This window comes from Theropithecus gelada, chromosome 17 (genome assembly GCF_003255815.1).
Source record: "Theropithecus gelada isolate Dixy chromosome 17, Tgel_1.0, whole genome shotgun sequence".
In the NCBI taxonomy this organism is placed as follows: domain Eukaryota; kingdom Metazoa; phylum Chordata; class Mammalia; order Primates; family Cercopithecidae; genus Theropithecus; species Theropithecus gelada.
The window spans coordinates 40,351,263-40,365,983 of record NC_037685.1 but is presented as its reverse complement, the minus strand read 5'-3'; the positions used below and the strand labels follow the sequence as shown (position 1 = coordinate 40,365,983).

The 14,721-nt window shown below is 36.9% G+C and overlaps 1 protein-coding gene across 2 annotated transcripts in view; it reads left to right on the top strand.

Moving 5' to 3' along the window:
- Positions 1–14,721, top strand: part of NALCN (sodium leak channel, non-selective) — a 339,729-nt gene that overhangs the window by 114,637 nt on the left and 210,371 nt on the right. For both annotated transcript variants that reach the window (XM_025364831.1, XM_025364830.1), the window contains exons 8-10: positions 3,427–3,569; positions 3,699–3,803; positions 11,757–11,843. In XM_025364831.1, coding sequence (XP_025220616.1) covers positions 3,427–3,569; positions 3,699–3,803; positions 11,757–11,843 — 335 coding nt within the window. The remainder of the gene's footprint in view (positions 1–3,426; positions 3,570–3,698; positions 3,804–11,756; positions 11,844–14,721) is intronic.

The window sequence follows — 14,721 nt, the reverse complement described above, 5'->3', positions numbered from 1 at the left end:
TCAACAATCTTTGAGTGCTCCTCAGCATCTGGTACAGAAATGAAAAATACAGTTTTAACTTCAGAGTGCTCACACCTAGTGAGGGAAACAAACAAGGTAGAGAATTCAGCATGATGAGTGACATGAGATAGGTGAATGGGAGGCTCTCTGGGAGTACTGAGGGCCATTGCCTAGTGTAGCTAAGGGCAGAGAGGAGCTGAGCTGGGCAGCTCAGGAGTCTGCCAAGAGGGTCAGAGGGAAGCAGTTCAGGGCCAGCAGCGAGAACGGGACTGTGCAAAAGACATTTCAGCAGCTACAGTTTCTTTCTGAGAGTCCTCCACTTCCCAAAGAAAATGAAAGGAACATTTATTTGATTTTTGTCAGTTTAAATATTGGCCAACCATTGGAAAATCATTTTTGAAAAGTGATTTCTTTTGCTATATTTGGCAAAGCTGGGAGTAGAAAAGTGATGAGGAAGGACCATCTTAGTCCATTGCCTTTGCCTTTGTAACTGCTACTTCTTCACAACCTTTCTACCCAGTGCAGTTCACGTATGGGAAACATTTCTTTCCATAGTCAGCATCTTCCCCGAGAGTGTTTTGGTTATATTTTCACAAATGTCTCACCTCTTTGTATTAACAAACCTTCTCTTTGAGCTGTACTGTGGGTTTCTGCTTCTTTCCTTTTTTCCTTTGTCTACTTAGAAAAAAAAATAGAGTGGAAGCTTTAAGGCTACTTGTTAAATGTGCTCTTTTTTACTTAACTCCAAATGACATCTTGTTTGTAGATGTAATTAAGAAAGATCTGGACAGAGAGAGGGAGGATAATATTCAGTGTTCCTCTCAAATTGAATTTTATGGTGACAAGCTCCATATTTTACATGAAAATGCTCAGTTAGTACAGCTGTTAAACTTTAATGGTAGATAATAATGGATTTCTATAGCCACTTTTTTGTTTTCATTCAAAAACCTAGAGGAAAATAAGGAATATAAATTATAAATTATTTGTTTTATGTTAAAAATATGTTTCATATTCAGTGCACATAAGCAAAGGTTTTGTCCAGTGTTAGTACCTATGAATCATTAATAAAAACAATTGCTTCTGTTTGCTGTTGACATTTTATATATGTGTTGTTCCTCCCTGAACCTTTTTCTTAAAAGTCAACTTTTAAGAAATGATGTGCAAACAAAAGGAACTATTTTATAGTTAATTGGTTTTATCTTTAAAGATGATCAATATACAATAAACTTAGCCATCGTAATCCCTCAGAAAAACATTAACTGTATTTAAGGATAATAAGAGAAAATAATCTCTTTTTAACATATTTATTGATACATAATAATTGTACATATTTATGGGGTACCTGTGATATTTTGTTTTATGGGTAAAATGCATAATTATCAAATCAAGATATTTAGGATATCCATCACCTCAAGCATTTATATTTCTATGTGTCGGGAACATTTCAAGGCCTCTCTGCTAGCTATTTTGAAATATATAATACATTGTTGTTAACTATAATCACCCTCCTCTGCCATGGAACATTAGTACTTATTCCTTCTATCTAACTCTTTGTTTCTACCCATTAACAATTTCTTGTTAAAGCCCCAGTCTCAATCAAGAGAAAATATAAATAGCATGGTAAAGAAAAAAAAAATTTATGACCCGATGATATGGGTTCCATTTCTGGTTCTATACTTTCCACCTTGGAGAGCTTCATTAACCAGTGACTTTCACTTTTCTTTTCTGTAAGATGGTATTGATAATATCTGCCCTCATGCCCACTTCCCTGTCTGCCTAACTAATAAGACAGATTTCCTTAGCATGTAAGTGTGTTACAGAGCCTAGAAACTCAACATGCTTCACAAATATCAGCTGTATGATAAGGAGTTACAGTACCAATGTACAAAATATGATTTTTAAAATGAGAGGCAGGACATTTATGAAGTTATATTCTATGTAAAGTATATTAACACACATTAACACATAATAGGTGATAGGAATATGCTTTTCTTCTTTCTCTTAGCTTTTCTTTCCAGCCTCTTTTTCTCTCTTGTCATCAAGTCTGCGGCTGGACTTGCCTTCTGTTCTGCTTGCATTGGTGTTTGCTGATGCTCTGATTCTGCTTTCTCATGCACAGGCTCAAAGAAATAGTGAAGCTGCCCCAACTTGTGCAAAACCCTCTTCTTAGCTTGGATACTTGGTCATATGCACATTCTAGTTTAAATTCCTATGTAATTAGAAAATATATGAGTGGAGATTGGTTTTATATTCTGTAATAATAAAACTTATTTAGAGAAGTAGGATTTATTGTGGTACAAATGTTTACCAGTTTTATGAATAACAGCATATAGTTATTTTATAAACAACTTCAGTGATATATGTTTGTGTGTTTTCTCCCAAAAGCATATTGAGCAATTATTTTCAATTTTATAATCATAATGATACCTGCAATATCTTAAGAACCTACCCTATGATTTATAGGAATTAAGTCATTAAATCCTCACAACACTATAAAGTCTGTGTTATTTCCCATTTTACAGATAGAGAAACTAACTACAGCAAGGCTATTAAGAGACAAGATATCATCACATTTGGGACGTGTGGGGCTTTGTACCAGAATGACTGAGTTAATTCCAGTTCCCTTCATTATTATCTTTGCATCCTTAGACAAGTCACTTTATCTTTATATGCTTTAGTTTCCCCATCTGTAAAACATCTCATAGTGTTGTTAGGATTAAACATATATTTTCCCTACATGGCATTTGAGGTTCTCTTAGCCAATGTTAAAAAATCTGTCCACATATTTTTAACTTTCCTTTCTTTCCATGACTAGAAGTCCTTTCTAAGAGATAATCCTCCCAGAAAATACAAATCCTATTTGGCGATTCACTGCCTTACATTTTGGTGTTCGGTAACACCATGGAATCCAAAGACAAGCTCCATCATATTCATTGTGGAGCCTGAGACACTTTACTCTCCCTGTGAAAAAGTGATTTCAAATGAAACCCAGTTCTGCCATTTCTTTCATTTTGGTTAAAACTATAGCAGGTGCTTTTCACCTTATTGAATGTGTTAGGCTCCAAGTGGCAAGCTTAAATGGTACATATCCTTTTTAAAATTATACCTGTACATACTGGGTTTGACCGTTCATTTCCTTTTCCACATTATTAGTTGCATTTAACAGCTAAAGGTATCATATCAAATTATTTTATTGCTAGAGATATTGAAATTACCCTGACTTCAAGTCGGAAACAACTTTATTAAAATTTTAAGAGTGAGAACAGTAAAATGTGTTGCATGTTTCACATTTTACTGTTTTCAGTTTTTGAAGAGCTTTTGTCATTGAGAAAATGAGTGTGGATAAATATGGATTGTTTTTCTGGAAACTGCTTTCTTATTTCAAAAGTCAACTGTGACTCAGTCTGTCCTCCTCTGTCATGGCAGGAACCAGTATATTCACCGTCTATGAGGCCGCCTCGCAGGAAGGTTGGGTGTTCCTCATGTACAGAGCAATTGACAGCTTTCCCCGTTGGCGTTCCTACTTCTATTTCATCACTCTCATTTTCTTCCTTGCCTGGCTTGTGAAGGTACTGCAGAGAATTTTGCTAAGAAAGTCTATGTTCTGTGATGGTTCTGCAGATCTTTGGTTTGGTTTTGGTTGCCCTCTGCTTTGTCATTCTTAGAGTTTGATAAATCTGGTTTGTAATTTTTTTCAGAACGTGTTTATTGCTGTTATCATTGAAACATTTGCAGAAATCAGAGTACAGTTTCAACAAATGTGGGGATCAAGAAGCAGCACTACTTCAACAGCCACCACCCAGGTACGGTATGAGCAAGAGGATGTCATAACCCATCCGAGCGTGCACATGTCTCACCCTCACCATCAGTGGACCTTGGGGAAGCTCTTACATGTCGGGCTTCTACAGTCTGACTCAGGAAGCTGTCTAAAAATACAGGCACAGGCCAGGCACAGTGGCTCATGCTTGTAATTCCAGCACTTTGGGAGGCTGAGGGGGAGGGATTGCTTGAGTCCAGGAGTTTGAGACAGCCTAGGTAGTGTAGCAAGACCCCATCTCTACAAAAAAATTTTAAAAATTAGCCAAGAGTAGTGGCATGAGCCTTGTAGTCCCAGCTACTCAAGAGGCTGAGATGGGAGGATCACTTGAGCCCAGGAGGTCGAAGGTGCTGTGAGCTGCAGTCACAACACTGCACCCCAGCTTGGGTGACAGAGCAAGACCCTACCCCAAAAAACATAAAATAAAATAAAATAAAACAGGTTCAAAGGCCCAAACCCAGAACAATCAGATCAGAGCTTCTAGGCAGTGAGGGAATGACACCTATATTTTGTAACAGCTTCATGGGTGGTTTTGATACAAAACCAAGATCGTCAACCACATTTATTACATACCTTAGATTCTGACATCACAAATCCTCAAATGGCTTGCAGATAAAATATAAGCACTATGGAATTTCTGACTTTTATGAGTGTTTATTCATGTACTTGCGAGCCTGTGTAATGTCTATGTGTAGGATTAGAATTTTGTAATGGAAAATATATCTCATTCAGAACAAACCACAGTGCAATAAACTATGACAATGATCCCTCAAACCTACATGCACGTTTGTGATTTTTTAAAGAATCCCTGTATATTCAGAAGGATTCCCGTAAGTCCCATAAGACAATATTGTTTCCATAAAACCATAAGGCTCCTGAGAATTTGAAGGTGGGCTACAAATTTTCTAAAAGCAGCAGAGCAGTTATTACATAAGAGGGCAATTCAGATCCAATGCCTTTGTTTTTTGTTTTTTTTTTTTTTTTTTTTGGATTTGTTTCATGTGTGTGTGTTCATGGTACTTAAAAAAAAGGAAGGGCAAGTTTGTATATCTTCTTCTAGTGTGAATCTTTATAAAAGACAGAGAAAATAAAAATTCCAGAATCAGGAATAAAATGATATAATGCCTTGTGACTATTATAATATTAAATTCTAAAGGATATTTAGCAAGTTTGTAAACACTTACAAAAGCTGTTAAGACAAAGGTATCTGTCAACACTTACAAGAACTGGTAAGACAAAGGTATCTGTCAAGGAGCCGAGGTGTACAAATTTTACTTTTGAAAACCCTCAAGTTGAACTTTTAATAATTATATGTTAAAACGCAATTTAACACACCAATTTGGGAAAAACCTGATGGTGTTGAGGCATCTTTATGATGCTGTAAAAGTCTGAATAGTCCGGTCAGTTCATTATAGATGAAATAGTGTCAGTCTTATTCAATTTTGACAAATAACAGTTCAAACTTCCATGAAAGGTTTTTCTGAATATGCTATCCAGGTTATATCAGAGATGCCATGTAGAAAAGCCTTCAAGAAATCAACCATACCAAGTACTTATCTCCTCTCTCCTCTCTTTCTGCAAACTATGAGAGATAAGAAAGTTCCCAGTCTGTTCTGAGGTGACAGCCTCTAGAAGGACACGTTTTCACTTATGACTTTGAGACGCAAATGGAACATGGAACTATGATCTCAGCCCTTAACTCACCTGCAGTGTTCCTGGAGATGACCTAAAATGCCTTTAAAACCATAGTATGTTTATGGAGTAACTCTCAAGTACAAAATCACAGCTAGAAAAAATAGAGTTTGGAAGCACCACCAAGTCAGCCAATGGTTCTAATAGAAAGGGAAATGTGAAGAGACTTGGAACAACCTTGTACAAAATCATTTTGATGCAAAATTGTACTTAATCAAGAGGAATGAGTTGGTAATTCAGAGGTAATGCGTCTAGATATTCAGCAGAGGTAATCACACAGAGAATTATGAAAAACCTTCATTAAGAAAAATGCTATAGCTGAGGACCTGGTTGCTAAGCAACCAAAGCTCCTGCTGTCAGCCTCTGGGTGAAACACCACTCAGGCAGCCTAGCAACGGGCTTCAGGCCCCGCCCACCCTGGCTAGCCACTGGCAGGTGAGCCCTCTGATGCTTTTATGTGTAGAGAAGGGAGAGACATCATTTGCCATGATGCTATTATGTTTGTAAAATATGACCAGATTCTGTGAACAGAGACTTCTCATTCAGTGGTTTAAAACACTAAATCATAAGTTACTAATTTGAAGGAATTAAAATAAAGATGATTATTGTAACGCACACAGCTTTTCGAACATGGAAGTTCATTCTTGCCTTTCTCTAGCATATGGAAAATTTGCAGTTGTTAAATATAGGCTGTTCTCATCAAAGGACTAAAGGGTCCTGGGCTTGTTGGACTTGTTGATGTCTAAGTCTGCAGACTTCCCATAACAGCTATGTGTGTAGAAAAAAAATATGTATATATATATGCACATTTTCAGGACAAAGAAGGGGCTTTCTGTTACATTAGGCAGATCACTAGGAATTGACTCTGATAGGGACCACTTTAAGGGAGGCGAAAGGAAATCTGTGATGAAAATTGTTTCTTTAAACTAACAAAGCAATATTTTTCAGTTGGATGGTCACCACCAAATGCCTCCAAGACACAGCATAGAAACAAATTACAGAGAGATTAATGCCAAGGGTCTTTAGGAGACCACAATATAATATGTAACTGGAAAACAGAGGAAAAATGATGTAGAAAATTTCAAATTACCAAGCATTGACTCTGCCTGGACTCTGAGAGGCTTGTGATTTCATACCTGCCTAATTCTTAGCCATGGATAACTATTGCCTTGTGCTCAGCTGTGGATTAGGTTGAAGGATAAGTGATTCATACACCCATGATATAATACCCCCCTGTGTTAATCCACTGTAGGATTACCCAGGCCACAACTTTTTAGTGATATCCCATCACTGGATGTTGGGATGTGTAGATGAGCTGAAAGATGAAGCCCTGAGTACCATATCTCACTAACCCAGACCTTTCCTCCCATTATTTAGATGCTTTACTTCAGATACCTGTTACCAGTCCCATGGTCTTCTGACCTAGACTAGCTCATGATAAAGATGAGCTTATCCCAACTTTGCCTCGAGTAGAACTCAAAGAACTGCTAAACTTTACAGCCACACAAGGCTACTTTTCTGTTAAAATGATAAGAGACAAAAAGCAGGCTTCTGACAGTCAATACATATATAACTTTTATAAATGAATCATAGTCCAACAGGATCATATCGAAAGTTTGGTAAATAAATAAATATTCTGATTGTACAAAGACATTTCTGGGTCTGTTATTATCTCCAATTGAGCATTCTTGCTGACATGTGTTTTCTGAATTAATATCCCCTAATTAAGAGAGAAGACTGATAAAGGTAGAATTGGTGTGGGAAGAAAGGGCACTTATGAGTTTATTCTCCTTTGGGTTTCCATCAACGTTCTTAGAACGTGGGTTATACAATGCCTAAAGCAACGTATGTATAAATGTTAAGTGCTGGGTTAAAAAGTAGAAAAAAATTGATGAAAAGACACATGATGAAAAATGGAAAGAATTTCTCCTCCAAAGAGAAAGTTACATATAACTTAATGATCAAAGACAATACTTTAGCAAAAATGTGTTTACTGTGTTCCAAGACCATTCATTCCCTCATGAATATACACCATTAAAATGTGTGAGAAAACAATTCAATGAATCCATTTCAGGGCAGGGTGCTTCTAGCATAGTGTAATAATGAGCACCTTCTAATAAGGAATCATAATAATGGAATAATGCAATCATCATAGGAAGCCATAAATGAGAATTAAATTTTGTGAGGTTGCATCATTGAATATATTATTTCATAATGAAATCAAGCCAGGTATCCACTCTCACTATTTTGTGTCATAGTGACTATTAGCTATTTTTTGAAAAACCATCAGTTTTCAAAGAATCCAAAGAGCATACAAATTGCAAAGTAAATTTTAGATTTTCTCTGCATTACTGTGTATGTGGATGTCTGTGTGTGCCTGTCCTGAGTTTGGAATTCTAATTCAGCTGCTAGTGATTCTCCATTACCATGATTCTTTCTCTTACCACTATCCATTAGATAACCTGTTATTCATGCTGTTGTTGATGATTATGATATTATGCCTATAATAGAACAATCCCAGAAGCATTTATAACTACTTTACAAACCAATCGATCAGTTATAAAACTCTAGCAGTTGCAGATGGACAGTCCTGAGAGAATTCTCAAAGTTGAAATCTGCATGGGCTTCCAAATGATTGTGCTAAGAGGAGAGTGCCATGGAAATTCATTTGTGTTATTGGTGATATTCTGCCAATTCAGAACGTCTTCTTACAGTCACTCCCATATATTGAGATCTGCGCTAGCCTAATGGCTTTACAACCTGTCTTATTTAATCTTCACAATAATACTGTAAAGCGGGCGTTATTAATGTCTCCACTTTGCATGTAAAAAATGACAATGATTGGAAAGTTAATTATCTAACCCCATGTTATATAACTGGGTAGTGGTAAAACTGGGACTCAAAACCAGGTTGCTCAGCTGCAAGAGCCTTTTTATTCAGCATGAGATGCTACCTCCTTTCAATTTAGCCATTACAAGCCCTGCTGTCAACATGCTGTCTTTGTTCTGGCCCTGTGTTAACTTTTCTTTTCTTAAAAAAGACCGTATTTATTGCTGGCTGAAAGGGACATTCGCATACATTGTTGCCAAGAGTATGAATTAAAATATCTTTTCCAGAAAACAGTTTGGCAATATGTATCCAAAAGTAAAACATATATACTATCTGACCAAGAGAGTCCACTTTTAGAAATTTATCCTAAGAAAAATTTGGGGCAGTAGCCAAGGGCATATGTTTGAGGATGTTTATGAGGCATTATGGCAATTTTTTAAAAACGGAAACAGTCTTAGTCTCTAGCAATAAGTTATCGATTATAAATTATGAAATTGGAATAAAGGCAAACCATTAAAATAAGCATTGAACTTTATTGATGTGAAGATATGCTGATGACATATTAGTACAAAAAAAGGATCCCATGTTTGTGTGTGGGATGCAGGTGTGTGTGTGTGTCTGTGTGTGTAAAATACGTGGAACATTAACTCTAAAATGTTAGTGGTGGTATATCTGAGGAATGGGTTTAAGATGTTTCTTTGGCAACTAATCCTCATTTTCTAAGCCTTTAACAGTAAAATATTTAATTATAGAATGAGAAAGGAAAATTGCATCAGTAAAATGAAAAGAAAAAATAATGGACACTCTAACAGAAACCACATGTACTAGTTAAGTTACATTCGGTTGCAAGGGACCAAAAAAGCCCGAAATAAGTTGCTTAGGTGAGGTATGCGATGAGGAATCCCGTTCTCTCTCATATAAAGTCGGAGGTGCTCATTCAGCATGGTATGGTTGCCTGTGTTGCCACAGATCCAGACACCTTCCCTCCCGTTCCAGTTTGCACAGCCTCCATTACCACAGTCACCTTGTAGACTAGGATGGCTGCTGTAGCTCTAACCCTCACATCCATATTCCAGAGCACAGGAAGAAGAAGGAAATATAGGAAAAGAGGGTTTCTGCTTGCATCCTATAGTCCTGTATGTAGTTACATGGTCAAGGTCAGCTTCAAAAAAAGACAAGAACTGGCCTTTTTTCTTGGTAGCCTAGTGACTCCATACAGATTCTCTTTGTAAAACAGGGAAAAGAGATACAAAGGAAAGACTGGCAGTCCCTGCCACAATCCCCACAAGGATTTGAGTCTCTGAGGATTCTTGGCTTCTGCTAGCTAGCCCAACTTCTGTCTCAAAGATCTACTGTAGTATTAACCAATCGAAATGTTGCATAATTCAGGGGACTAAAGAGAAATTGAACGTTTTTGCATTTCCTTTACTTTATTTCATACAAACAAATGACCTGAGAATACTTTTACTGAAAATTAAATTGATTCTTTTGATTTTGGTCTACTGAAAAAAACATAATTTAACAGAGAAAATTAGTCTGCTACTGATCAAAGTAAATATATGCCCCAGGGATCCTTTATGCCACAATTAGAGAGTACAGGAAGTATCAACAGAGGGTTTTTATTAATAACTGGTGACTGGCAATGCTGGCTTTGTCTTTTATCCTTAAAATGAGGCTTCCAGAATTTTGACAGACACTTAACAAGGTCCTATAACAGGTTTGCATCTCCACTGATGCCTGTATTCTCAGAATGAGCCTATTCAAGAAGAATGTGCCTGATTCACCCCAAAAAGAGTTTTTGCAGTTTATTCTAAAGAAAATCCGAATCCTGTAAATGGACAGCTGAGATGAGCAATTTGCAGTTGACATCTTTGTCAAAGGAGCTTTATGTAAATGTGCGCCTCAATGTTATCATTTAAAAATACATATAGGAGGAAGAAGCAGGGGGACTGCCTGAGCTCAGGAGTTCAAAACCACCCTGGGCAACATGCTGAAACCCTCTCTCTACTAAAAAAATACAAAAATTAGCTGGACATTGTGGCGGGTGCCTGTAGTCCCAGCTACTCAGGAGGCTGAGACAGGAATATTGCTTGAACCTGGGAGGCGGAGGTTGCAGTGAGTGGAGATCATGCCCCTACACTCCAGCCTGGGCAACAGAGCAGGACTCTATCTCCAAAAAAAATTAAAAAATAAATATACATATAGGGCCTGTATATAAAAAATAAAAAATAAATATACATATAGGGCAACAGTCTCTCACCACCTCACTCATTTTATAGAAGGCAAGTTTATTTTGCACAAAGGATCTACCACCACTACTACCAGGGATTTGAAACTATCATTACAAATCCTAGGTAGTGGGATCTTTGCATCTTCTCATTCATATTTCCATTAGCAGTTACCCCTTCAAATACAGCATCAGACTATCAGGAGGACATAAATAAGGATGACAAAGGAAATATTTATTTCTGTAAAACAGTGACCTCAGGCAGGAATAAAACAGTGAGTGCTTGTAATTAGTATCTTTATTTAGAAAAACAAAAATGTTTAATTTTGCCCTATTCCTACTGTATGCACATACACACACACTTGCTCCTGAGAACTAGAAAGAAAAATATTAGTGGGAAAATACGTGAAAGTGGGAAATGTCTTCCAGCTGGGTGTAATATTGACACATAAGTAATATGTGATGATAGCTAGGAGATAATAACCTAGATATCGAATTCAATGGATTTCAGATTTCATGGGCCTGTAGCATCTTGAATTTCATCACTTAGGTCTTTAATCCAAAAGAAACTACTTGTTCCCTTCATAATATGTACATAAAATTTCCATTGAGCAGATTAATTGCTTCCTAGTTAAAATAATTACACAAAGTATATTAAGCAATGTGGCAGTCTTCTACCATTAAAATAACACCAATTCTTTCCCTGTGCCACATGCACACTTCTTATTTTATTGATCCTGAGAATATTTTTATTAGGTCAGTGAGAACTGTCCACTAAATAAAAATAAAATTTGCTACCGATAGTAAAAACACACCAGACACAATGCTTTTTAATTCTAATTTTCATTTTCTCCCAGATCTAATAGATATTTATCAATATAATGGGGATAAAATACTAAAGTATTTCTCTTGCGGAGAAGAATATTTGAGCAATTATATGCAAAGCATATGCAAGACAGAAAGTGCCTGACATAGCAAGTAGTCAATAAGCTCAAGTTATTAACGTTGTTCTTTTTTCATTTACTTAAGCGTTCAGTGTTAAAGAAATACAATTGAAATGACTTCATTCCAAATATAAATCCATAAGAAGACACATTTTTGATGACATAAAAATATACAAAGCTGGAGACGTAGAGTTCTCAATGTTCCATATTAAATGTCTCTGACTCATCTCCCTTCTTTGTCTTGAAGATGTTTCATGAAGATGCTGCTGGAGGTTGGCAGCTGGTAGCTGTGGATGTCAACAAGCCCCAGGGACGCGCCCCAGCCTGCCTCCAGGTGCAGTACAATGCCATTTTTAAAAATCGCCCAGCAAAGCTCTTTGAATTTTATTTCATCAATGAAAACCCACAGTTCTTTAAGCTCTAGAATTGTCCAAATTTATGATCCTGAAGTTCGAGATGGTACTTCACTCCATCCTGTATTCCCAGAACCTAGCTTTTTTTTTTTTTTTTTTTTTTTTTAAGATACACAGTAGGGATTTGATAAGTTTCTGATGGCTGCACGCATGTAAGAGGATTTCAGTGGTATTGAATAAATGAAGAATTTTCTTGACATGTGAAATCTTATAAAAATAGTCTTTACCAAAGACCTGAGTTATTTGGCGGTGGGCAAATTCATTCAATTTAATACCTCACTGAGTAACTGGAAAAAAATATGTTGATACATAGTCTCTCTGTTTTTCTGCTTTTGCAAGCTTTCAGAGGAGCATAATATAGAGGTGTTTCTTTAGCAAAGTGCACCAATAGCAAACATGAGGCAGTGAGATGGCAGGTGGGACCTGAGAGTCCTCATAAGATAGATTCTCACAGTGATTAGAAGATGGAGCCTCAGGTCTCTGCCCGTGAACTTTCTGGAATCACCGTCGTCTTCTCCAAGTTTCTCCAAGCTGCCGTTGACAACAATATGGACAACAGCAATAACAATAAGGCCCAGTAAACCCTTTATCTCTTCTTCAGGGGGCCATACTGACATCTCTTGCTTTATTCCCCCTCCCTGCCCCCCAAATATCAGTAACTCATTCAAAATAATGTCACCTTACCAAGAGCAGCACCCCTACCTTTCCATAATATTTTCACTACTTTAATTTTCCCTCCAAGCAGCCCACTCGTAGGATTGAAGAACTGATTCTCCCACCTGGAGAATTTTATTTTCTTTAGTCTTTTTGGTTTTCAGTGAAAAATTCTCATCTCACAAAGGGCAGTTTCCATAGTTCTTTACATCCCGCCCTCATAATTTGGAGAAGTGTTCACATCTGCCATGGGATGAGACCGTATCTCTTTTCTTTCTTTTGGGTCTTTCTCCAGATAGGGACTTATCATGCCACTCAAGGATTGGTACCTGAAAAATAAAATTGTACTCTGAGCCATTACTGTGGGCTTTGTTTGTATGCCCATTTTACCGTGGAGTTATTGACTTCTTTTTGTTTTTATTTGTATTGAGGTGTGATTAACAAATAAAATTGTAAATACTTAAGGTATACAATGTGATAATTTGATGTATGTACACAGTGTAAAATGATTGTTGCAATCAAGCTAATTAACACATCCATTGCCGCATATGTTCAATAGTTACCTCTGTGTATGTGGGGTGGGGGGTAACACAAGAGCTAATCTCCTAGCAAATCTCATGTATACAGCACAGTATTATTAACCATTAATGAATCATTTTGTTTATTAGATCGTGAGAACTTGGCCATCTTTTGACTGATAACTAATATCTCCCCATTTCTACTCCCTGCCCCCAGCCCCTGGTAACCACCATCCTACTCTCTGCTTCAATGAATTTGACTTTTTGAGATTCCATATATAAATAAGATTATGCAGTATTTGTCTTTCTGTGTCTAGTTCATTTCACTTAGCATAATGTCTTCCAGGCTTATCCATATAGTTGTCAATGGCAGGATTTTTTTCTTTATTATGGCTGAGTAATATTTCACTGTATGTCTATGCCACATTTTTTTTATCCATTCATACATCAGTATACACTTAGGTTGTTCCTTGTCTTGACCATTGTGAATAGTGCTGCAGTAAACATGGGGCTGCAGATGTCTCTTTGAAATACAGATTTCATTTCCTTTGGGCATATATCCAGAAGTGGGATTGCTGGATCATATGGTAGTTCTATTTTTAATGTTTTGAGAAACCTCCACACTGTTTTCCAGAATGACTCTGCCAATTTAAATCCCCACCAACAGTGTAAAAGGGTTATCTTTTCTTTATGCCTTTGCCAAATAGTTATCTTTTGTCTTTTTGATGGTGACCATTGTAACAGATATGAGGTGATTATCTCATTGTGGCTTAAATTTGCATTTCCCTGATAATTAGGGATAGTATGCACTTCATATACCTATTGGCCATTCATGTGTCTTCTTTGGAAAAATGTCTACTCAGAATTTGCTCATTTCTAATCAGATTATTTGCTTTTTGTGTTTGTTTTTGTTTTTTAGTTTGGGAGTTTTTTGGTATTGAGTTGTATGAGTTCCTTGTATCTTTTGGATATTATCTCCTTTTCAGAAATATGGTGTTCCAATGTTCCCCTGTTCCATAGACTGCCTTTTCACTTTGTTTATTGTTAGTTATTTATTTCTGTCAGTTTAAAAAAAATGGAGGGCAGTAAGTGGAGAAGCTTGCAATGAATATTGATAAGTATTATTTTGTGGTCCTCCTTCTGGCCTATATTTGATGTTGGCAATGCTGCTAATATAAAACTACAACTACCTTTACTCCTACTATCACTACTAATAGTATTAACAATGACAATGATTATAGTACTAGCTTCTTACCTAAAAAGCACTTTTATTGACATTATTTTTTAATCCATCAACTGATATTTACTGAGTTACCAACTATGTGCTAGACACTGAGATAGTCCGGACAGAAACAAGCACAGGCTCCACACTCATAGAGCTTACAGTGTACTCGAGGGTGAAAGGAAAAAAAGGCAGCATTGAGCTAGCAGTCACAAGAGTGACGTGGGTTTTGAAATAAGTAATACAAGATGCAATGAGGATATATAAATTGGGGTCCTCTTTGAGAGGTCAGGGAAGGTTTTAATGGGTAATCTTAAAACCAAAACTATGAGTAATCCCAACATTTTGGGAGGCTGAGGCAGGCAGATCACCTGAGGTCAGGAGTTTGGGACCAGCCTGGCCAAC